This window comes from Babylonia areolata, chromosome 9, assembly GCF_041734735.1.
Source record: "Babylonia areolata isolate BAREFJ2019XMU chromosome 9, ASM4173473v1, whole genome shotgun sequence".
NCBI lineage: Eukaryota > Metazoa > Mollusca > Gastropoda > Neogastropoda > Buccinidae > Babylonia > Babylonia areolata.
Window position 1 is genome coordinate 48,088,852 of NC_134884.1, and position 10,000 is coordinate 48,098,851.

The following is a 10,000-nucleotide window of genomic DNA, read 5'->3' on the forward strand; positions in this document are numbered from 1 at the left end:
CACATCTGTTGTAAAGTGAAAAACTGAATAGAATTGACTCTCTCTCTCTCTCTCTCTCTCTCTCTCTCTCTCTCTCTCTCTCTCTCTCTCTCTCTCTCTCTCTCTCTCTCTCTCTTTGTGTGTGTGTGTGTGTGTGTGTGTGTGTGTGTGTGTGTGTGTGTGTACACCACATCCACGTATATTTATATGTTTTTTTTAATGGATGCAAGTAATATGATTATGTACAGGTGTATGTGTTTGAGTGTGTGTGAATGGCATGTCTGTATTTCTACAGCCCTTTGTTGTTTGTGATTATTTCGATTTCCTCTCTCTCTCTCTTTCTGTGTGTGTGTGTGTGTGTGTGTGTGTGTGTGTGTGTGTGTGTGTTTGTGTGTGTGTGTGTGTGCGCGTGTGTGCGTGTGTGTGTTACTCGCTTCCGTTCCGTACAGATGTGAGCGATGTTGTGTCTCTCAGTTTGACGCTGTGTTATACTCGTACATTATACATGTATTAAGTATTCAGTATAACTACATTTATATACGTACATGTTTGTGTGTCTCTTAGAACAACGGCAGATGTGTAAGTCGGCCAAAGTGCTAATATCTTCACCGTTGGAAAATAAAGATTCATTCATTCATTCATTCATTCATTCATTCATTCATTCATTCTCTCTCTCTTTCTCTCTCTCTCTCTTACTCAAATGATAGTTAATCTCAAGGTGTGTGTGTGTGTGTGTGTGTGTGTGTGTGTGTGTGTGTGTGTGGCTGTGTGTCTGTGTGTGTGTGGCTGTGTGTCTGTGTGTGTGTGGCTGTGTGTCTGTGTTTCCAACAATGAGCTTAAAAAGATATTCTACCTTCTCCCGAGGGCTGTCTTGCAATATAGACAATACAAATTACAGGTATGAAGTGTAAAGTGACAAGAACTCTCTCTCCCTCCCTCCCTCTCTCTCTCTCTCTCTCTCTCTCTCTCTCTCTCTCTCTCTCTCTCTCTTCATTCAAAACGAAATGCTGTACCCGCCCCAACCAATGTACACAGCTTGTCAGTCAGATTTGTTAATTAATTGTTCACCCAGAAACCAGTGCAAAATGATGACGTTTATAATTGTGTATCATATTTCAATCATGACAGAACGTTCATATTTCGGTTAATGGTCAAAAGGTAGGTGTAACACTGTCCAGTATATACCCCCCCCCTGCCCCCCAACACACACACATATAAATAGATAGACAGATAGATACATAGATACATATACAAATATATGCACATGCTTTTTTTATAATGAAAGAATCTACACACATAGGATTCAAAACTTCATGCCATGGGATTGAGGACATTGTCGGATGGGAATTGTGCCCTGCTTCGAACGTTCAGTTCTTTCACTAATCGGTTTATTGATAAACAAACAAACAAAAAAAGAAAATCGTTCAGATATCGAAACTGCTCAGTGTAATATTTTTTTTTTTTTTTTTTTTTTTGGGGGGGGGAGAAGGATGAGGAGGTGGGGGATTGAATGTACCGTTTTCTTTCCCCAACTGAAGTCACTCACTCCTGGATGGAGTGAGGAAAATCGGAATGAAGCTCCTTTCCCAAGGACACACCACCATGCCGAAACGGGGCCTCTGGAACCCTGATCACCTGTGAACAATGCCTCAATGCCTGATAGACTGCGCCTCCCTCTAACTTTGAACCGATCTGGTGCAGACAGAATAAAAGACGAGGAAGTAAGGTGGAGGGAGGAGGGTGACAGGTGGGGGGTGGAGGGGGGGGCATGATGAAGGAGAGACAGCGGGGTAGAGGGAGGAGGGTGGCAGGTGGTGGGTGGAGGGGGGGGGATGATGAAGGAGAGATAGCGGGGTGGAGGGAACAGGGTGGCAGGTGGTGGGTGGAGGGGGGGGGATGATGAAGGAGAGATAGCGGGGTAGAGGGAGGAGGGTGGCAGGTGGTGGGTGGAGGGGGGGGGATGATGAAGGAGAGACAGCGGGGTGGAGGGAACAGGGTGGCAGGTGGTGGGTGGAGGGGGGGGGATGATGAAGGAGAGATAGCGGGGTAGAGGGAACAGGGTGGCAGGTGGTGGGTGGAGGGGGGGGGATGATGAAGGAGAGACAGCGGGGTGGAGGGAACAGGGTGGCAGGTGGTGGGTGGAGGGGGGGGGGATGATGAAGGAGAGATAGCGGGGTGGAGGGGGGGGGATGATGAAGGAGAGATAGCGGGGTAGAGGGAGGAGGGTGGCAGGTGGTGGGTGGAGGGGGGGGATGATGAAGGAGAGATAGCGGGGTGGAGGGGGGAGGGTGGCAGGTGGTGGGTGGAGGGGGGGGATGATGAAGGAGAGATAGCGGGGTAGAGGGAGGGGGGATGATGAAGGAGAGACAGCGGGGTGGAGGGGGGGGTGATGAAGGAGAGACAGCGGGGTGGAGGGGGGGGGGGATGATGAAGGAGAGACAGCGGGGTGGAGGGGGGGGGGATGATGAAGGAGAGACAGCGGGGTGGAGGGAGGAGGGTGGCAGGTGGGGGAGGAGGGGGGGGGATGATGAAGGAGAGACAGCGGGGTGGAGGGAAGAAGTCGGGGTATGCAGTTGGGGTGGTCACAGTGGAGGGCGGGGTACACGGTAGCCACACGTTTCTCCTGCACCTTGTTCTCCCAAAGCGGTCCTTTCCCTTTCGTCATCGTACCAGCAAGGTCGCAGCACACACACACACACACACACACACACACAGACACACACACACACACACACACACACACACACACACACACACACACACACACACACACACACACACACACACACACACAAACACACACACAGACACAGACACACACACACACACACACACACAGAGTACACACACACACACACACACACACACACACACACACAGACACACACACACACACACACACACACACACACACACACACACACACACACACACACACACACACACACACACACACACACACACACACACACACACACATACTCACACATGTATATCCAGTTGGTATTTATGTTTGATTGATTATGTGTTTGTTATAATGAGCATGCTTAATCTTGTTACAGGAATGTTTTAGAAAGTTAACACTAAAACTTTACTCTGAATTAGTCCAAGCTTTTGTGTTTTGTCATCCCATCACTTCCTACCGCCACCCATCCCACCCCCAACCCCCACGCGCACACACAATCACTTAACAGTGAAAAAAACTTGAAATAAGCGCATGCACGTACGCATACTCATCCACTCAAGCACACAGGCTCACCAAAACGCCCCCACCCCCACCCCCACCCCCCCATCCCCCTCCCTCCACCATTCTAGAGAGTGAGAGTGAGAGAGAGAGAAAATCCTAATGTTGATGCCATTAATGATTAATACACTCAATCGAAATTCTGTTGGATGTTTATGGTAATGCAGTCCAGTACACACGGCCTCGGCTAGGCCAACCCACTTATCACACTGTGGGCAGACCGTGGAGCACGCTGTGTTCAGTTTCAGTTTCAGATTCAGTTTCTCAAGGAGGCATCACTGCGTTCGGACAAATCCATATATGCTGCACTACATCTGCTAGGCAGATGCCTGACCAGCAGCAGAACCCAACGCGCTTAGTCAGTCCTGGAGTGTCTGCATGTATATGTGTACCTATCAGAGTGGATTTCTTCTACTGAATTTTGCCAGAGGACGACACCCTTGTTGCCATGTTTTGTTGTTGTTTTTTCAGTGCGCCAGGTGCGTGCTCCACACGGGACCTCGGTTTATCGTCTCATCCAAATGACTAGGCGCTCAGTTCGATTTTTCAGTCAAACTTGGGAGAAAGGGCGAGAGCGGGATTCGAACACACAGCCTCACGGACACTGCATTGGCAGATGGACGTCGTAACCATTCTGCCACCTTCCTCCTTGTTGAACTGAGAACAGTCCATTGGTGTGCAGGGGGTTTCAGGATGTCTGGCTGATTTCGACGACTGGATGTACGGCGTGGAATTTATTTACCACGCGGAGCACGTGAGTCACTCTCTGTCTGTGTCTCTGTCTCTCTGTGCCCTGTCTCTCTCTGTCTCTGTCTCTCTCTCTGTGCCCCTGTCTCTCTCTGTCTCTACATATCTGTCTCTTCTGTAATATTGTGTAGCGCATGTGTCTGACTTTATGAAGTATTGTGTAGTGCATGCTGTGATTTAATAATCTTTGTTGTTGTTTTTTATATAAACATTTATGTAGCATTGTGTAGCGTAAACCCTGTTTCAGGGCGGGGAAATGATGTAAAGAAAAAAAAACATGCCCGCCAGTGCTTATCTATTATCCTCGAAAATGAAGAATTTTGTCTTGTCTTGTCTTGTCTTGTCTTGTCCCTTTGTCTCTCCCCTTCTCGATCTCTCTGTCTGTCACTCTTTCTCTCTCTCTCTCTGGAACGGTGGAAGGGAGGCGAGGGGGGTTGGGGGTGGATGTGTGTGTGTGGGCAGGGTGGTGGTGGAGGAATGCATTCCTGCGGACTGGACGGCGTGTTTCGGTGAGCCTGCGTGCTTCTCGTGATGTTTTTTTCATCTTCTCATAATGTGTTTTTTTCCCATCTTCTCATAATGTGTTTTTTCCTTTCTTTATTACTCCAAGGGGCTGTTTCTGGCTGTCAATGTCGAAACGGACAGCTGTTATTTCTCCAAAGTGGATGACTCCACGAAGAGATTTTTCGAAACCTGCCATCGTAACTTCCTGGAGGTGAGCTTATAGCGCACGTAAAAGAACCCACGGCAACAAACGGGTTATCCCCGGCACAATTATGTAAAGAAATCCGCTTTGGTAGGAAAAGAAAAACATTTACAGGCAGAAAAAAGGGTGGTGTTGTACTGTAGCCATGCCCTCTCCCTGGGGAGTGCCGATTACTTCTACCCCGAATTAGTAAATGCCTTGTCTCTCAAACCAACTCAGAATGTTTGAATCAGAATTGTGCCATCAGCCACCATTTAATTCTGCTCTGTTTTGTCGTCATCATTATTATTATTATTATTATTATTATTATTGTTGTTGTTGTTGTTGTTGTTGTTGTTACTACTACTGCTACTACTACTGTCATTAATGTATTGTATTATTATTATTATTAATATTGTTGTTGTTACTACTACTACTACTACTACTACTACTACTACTACTACTACTACTACTACTACTGCCATTAATGCATCGTATTTTTATTAGTAGTAGTAGTAGTAGTAGTAGTAGTATTGTTGTTGTTGTTGTTGTTGTCATGATGATGATAAATGTTGCCACGCCTCACGACTCACTTCCCGGGGGATGGTCCGTGGCGGACAGATGGAGGTATATGACAGGATCATGGAGGAAGATCCCAACATCCTGGTGACATCGCTGGAGGAAATGAGGCGGAAGTATAACGACCTCCTTGCCGATTACCGGTGCACGGGAAAACACATATTCGAGATGAACAATATTTGTAAGTTTTCCACGTCATGTGTTCGAACTACCATGTAAGCGTTCGCTCCCACTTTGCCCATAAGTTCACCCGATGTTCGGGAGTGGGCGTTTTCTGGGTACTTTACTTGCCTCTTGCCTCCCTCGTTGAAGTTCCACCATACAGCACTGCCTGGGATGGCGTTGAGAACAGAACACCGGCTGAGTATTACCAGTTCCTGCTAATTCCTTCTTTATTTTCGTTTTCAATGTCAGGGATGGGCGTTTACAAGGTATTTTACCCTATGAACAGTTTGAACCCAAATTGGGAAAGTGAGGGGAGGGGCGTTTACAAGGTATTTTACCCTATGAACAGTTTTTAACCCAAATTGGGAAAGTGGGGGGAGGGGCGTTTACAAGGTATTTTACCCTATGAACAGTTTTTAACCCCAAATTGGGAAAGTGGGGGGGAGGGGCGTTTACAAGGTATTTTACCCTATGAACAGTTTGAACCCAAATTGGGAAAGTGAGGGGAGGGGCGTTTACAAGGTATTTTACCCTGTGAACAGTCTTTAACCCCAAATTGGGAAAGTGAGGGGAGGGGCGTTTACAAGGTATTTTACCCTATGAACAGTTTTTAACCCAAAAATTGGGGAAAGTGGGGGGAGGGGCGTTTACAAGGTATTTTACCCTATGAACAGTTTGAACCCAAATTGGGAAAGTGAGGGGAGGGGCGTTTTACAAGGTATTTTACCCTGTGAACAGTCTTTAACCCCAAATTGGGAAAGTGGGGGGAGGAACGTTTACAAGGTATTTTTACCCTATAAACAGTTTGAACCAAAATTGGGAAAGTGGGGGGAGGGGCGTTTACAAGGTATTTTACCCTATGAACAGTTTTTAACCCAAAAATTGGGAAAGTGGGGGGAGGGGCGTTTACAAGGTATTTTACCCTATGAACAGTTTTTAACCCAAATTGGGAAAGTGAGGGGAGGGGCGTTTACAAGGTATTTTACCCTATGAACAGTCTTTAACCCCAAATTGGGAAAGTGGGGGGGGGGGAACGTTTACAAGGTATTTTTTACCCTATAAACAGTTAGAACCCAAATTGGGAAAGTGGGGGGGGGGGGGGGGGGGGGGGGGGCGTTTACAAGGTATTTTACCCTATGAACAGTTTTTAACCCAAATTGGGAAAGTGAGGGGAGGGGCGTTTACAAGGCATTTTACCCTATGAACAGTTTTTAACCCAAATTGGGAAAGTGGGAGGAGGGGCGTTTACAAGGTATTTTACCCTATGAACAGTTTTTAACCCAAAAATTGGGAAAGTGGGGGGAGGGGCGTTTACAAGGTATTTTACCCTATGAACAGTTTTTAACCCAAAAATTGGGAAAGTGAGGGGAGGGGCGTTTACAAGGTATTTTACCCTATGAACAGTTTGAACCAAAATTGGAAAGTGGGGGGAGGGGCGTTTACAAGGTATTTTACCCTATGAACAGTTTTTAACCCAAAAATTGGGAAAGTGAGGAGAGGGGCGTTTACAAGGTATTTTACCCTATGAACAGTCTTTAACCCCAAATTGGGAAAGTGGGGGGGGGGAACGTTTACAAGGTATTTTTACCCTATAAACAGTTAGAACCCAAATTGGGAAAGTGGGGGGGGGGGGGGGGGGGGCGTTTACAAGGTATTTTACCCTATGAACAGTTTTTAACCCAAATTGGGAAAGTGAGGGGAGGGGCGTTTACAAGGTATTTTTACCCTATAAACAGTTTTTCACCCAAAAATTGGGAAAGTGAGGGGAGGGGGCGTTTACAAGGTATTTTACCCTATGAACAGTTTGAACCCAAATTGGGAAAGTGGGGGGAGGGGCGTTTACAAGGTATTTTACCCTATGAACAGTTTTTAACCCAAATTGGGAAAGTGAGGGGAGGGGCGTTTACAAGGTATTTTACCCTATGAACAGTTTTTAACCCCAAATTGGGAAAGTGGGGGGAGGAACGTTTACAAGGTATTTTACCCTATGAACAGTTTGAACCCAAATTGGGAAAGTGGGGGGAGGGGCGTTTACAAGGTATTTTACCCTATGAACAGTTTTTAACCCAAATTGGGAAAGTGAGGGGAGGGGCGTTTACAAGGTATTTTACCCTATGAACAGTTTTTAACCCAAATTGGGAAAGTGGGGGGAGGGGCGTTTACAAGGTATTTTACCCTATAAACAGTTTTTAACCCCGAATTGGGAAAGTTGGGGGAGGAACGTTTACAAGGCATTTTACCCTATGAACAGTTTTTAACCCAAATTGGGAAAGTTGGGGGAGGAACGTTTCCAAGGTATTTTACCCTATGAACAGTTTTTAACCCAAATTGGGAAAGTTGGGGGAGGAACGTTTACAAGGCATTTTACCCTATGAACAGTTTTTAACCCAAATTGGGAAAGTGAGGGGAGGAACGTTTACAAGGCATTTTACCCTATGAACAGTTGGAACCCAAACAAGGGAAGTGGTGGGGATGGGGTGCCGTTCACAAGGTATTTTACTCTATAAAGTGGAGTGTTGGTCTAGAGGTAACGCGTCCGCCTAGGAAGCGAGAGAATCTGAGCGCACTGGTTCCAATCACAGCGGCAGTCGCCAGTAGTTTCTCCCCCTCCACTAGACCTTGTGGTGGTCTGGACGCTAGTCATTCGGATGAGACGATAAACCGAGGTTCCGTGTGCAGCATGCATTTAGCGCACGTAAAAGAACCCACGGCAGCAAAAGGGTTGTCCCTGGCAAAATTCTGTAGATAAATCCACTTCGATAGGAAAACAAATTAAACTGCAGGCAGATAAAAATGCAAAAAAGAAAAAAAAAAGAAAAGAAAAAAGGGTGGAGCTGTCAGTATAGCGACGCGCTCTCCCTGGGGAGAGCAGCCTGAATTTCACACAGAGAAATCTGTTGTGACAAAAAAAAAAGAGTAATACAAACATTTTTTTAACCCATATCGGACGAGTGGATTTGTTTAAAACGGTAAAGTTATATGGCAGAAGAGCATGCCAAATGCATTAAGGTTTTTGCACTATTTCTTTACCATATGACTACTTATAAACTTTTCACCATGAAAACGTAGACACACAATGTTTCTAGCTTTCCAACAATATGCTGCATGACCATACAGAGAAGATTTTTACAATACCGAGAAAAACGTAACTGCCGATGACGTCAGAATGCTAAAAGAAGTACCTAGCGCTGCATATATCAAAGCTCCATTTTGATGTCAAAGTCGAATATTGTTCGTGAATATTTCAATCATTTTATTTTATTTTATTTATTAAGACTTCTTGCTATAGCGCATATTCGTGAAGCTGTATGCGCTTTACAAAAGCACTAAAAACATTCACTCAAACATCCCCACACAAACATATGCAAATAATTTGAAATATAGGCGAGAGAGAAAAATTAAAATAGGTCATGTCAGTTGATTAAATCAAGAAATGCAACAGGTATTTAAAAAAGAAAAAGAAAAAAAAGACAATTGAACACAAGCACGTATACGCATGCATATATACGTAGGCACATACATACATACATACATACAAACACACAAAACACACAGCGTGCGCACACACACACACATACACGCACACACGCGCGCGCGCGCGCACGCACTCACACATGCACCAACGAACACAAGCCGCATACCCAAACACATTACTCACGCACTCACTCAGTGACAAACACACATACACGCACCTACAGGCACAATACACACACGAACACAGATCAACAATCGAATAATGCAAACTACTGCGACATTACATATATATATATATATATATATATATATATATATATATATATATATATATATATATATATATATATATATATATATATATATATATATATACATACATTTATATACATGCACACACATACATACATATACACACATATATATAATAAAATAAAATAAAAGTTCCTGCTAAGTATTTCCCTGAAGAAACACCCCGCATTACACACACAGATTAAAACTAGAATGATGAAACAAATGTTCAGACACACACACACACACACACACACACACACACACACACACACACGAATGACAAACAATTGAAACACACAGGCTACAACATCACATGATAAAGCAATATTCATCAAACATTTTCATTTCTTTTGGGTTTTTTCCCCATAGTTTGTGTTTTCATGTTGTTGCTTTCCTGCACTATATCTATCTATCTATTTATCTATCTATCTATCTATCTATCTATCTATCTATCTATATATATATATCTGTATATCTATCTCTGTCTCTGTACAAGAGGCAAATTCCACCAGGCGCTTTACTCGAAACACTGATGAAACAAACCAATGCTTGTGTGTGTGTGTGTGTGTGTGTGTGTGTATGCCCCTCTGTGTGTGTGTGTGTGTGTGTGTGTGTGTGTTTTCAGTCGGCTCCAACTACATCAAGCAGTGTCAGGGCCTGAATCAAGCTGAAATCGGAAAGTGACGTCATCACATGTCTTGACACTGTTCCCCTTGGTGTGTGTTCACACACGTCTGTTTCCCCTTGGTCTGTTTTCCCTCAGGTCTATGTTCCCCCCCTCCCACAGGTCTATGTTTCTCCCCCAGATCTATGTTTCCCTCAGGTTTGTTTCC

The 10,000-nt window shown here is 44.8% G+C and overlaps 1 protein-coding gene across 1 annotated transcript in view; it reads left to right on the forward strand.

The window, feature by feature from the left end:
* The window catches only part of LOC143285901 (uncharacterized), a 10,650-nt gene extending 654 nt beyond the window's left edge, over positions 1 to 9,996 (forward strand). The window contains exons 2-5 of the mRNA XM_076593350.1: positions 3,906 to 3,977; positions 4,581 to 4,685; positions 5,277 to 5,415; positions 9,793 to 9,996. Coding sequence (XP_076449465.1) covers positions 3,906 to 3,977; positions 4,581 to 4,685; positions 5,277 to 5,415; positions 9,793 to 9,851 — 375 coding nt within the window. The 3' untranslated portion in view covers positions 9,852 to 9,996. The remainder of the gene's footprint in view (positions 1 to 3,905; positions 3,978 to 4,580; positions 4,686 to 5,276; positions 5,416 to 9,792) is intronic.
* Positions 9,997 to 10,000: the final 4 nt, after the last annotated feature.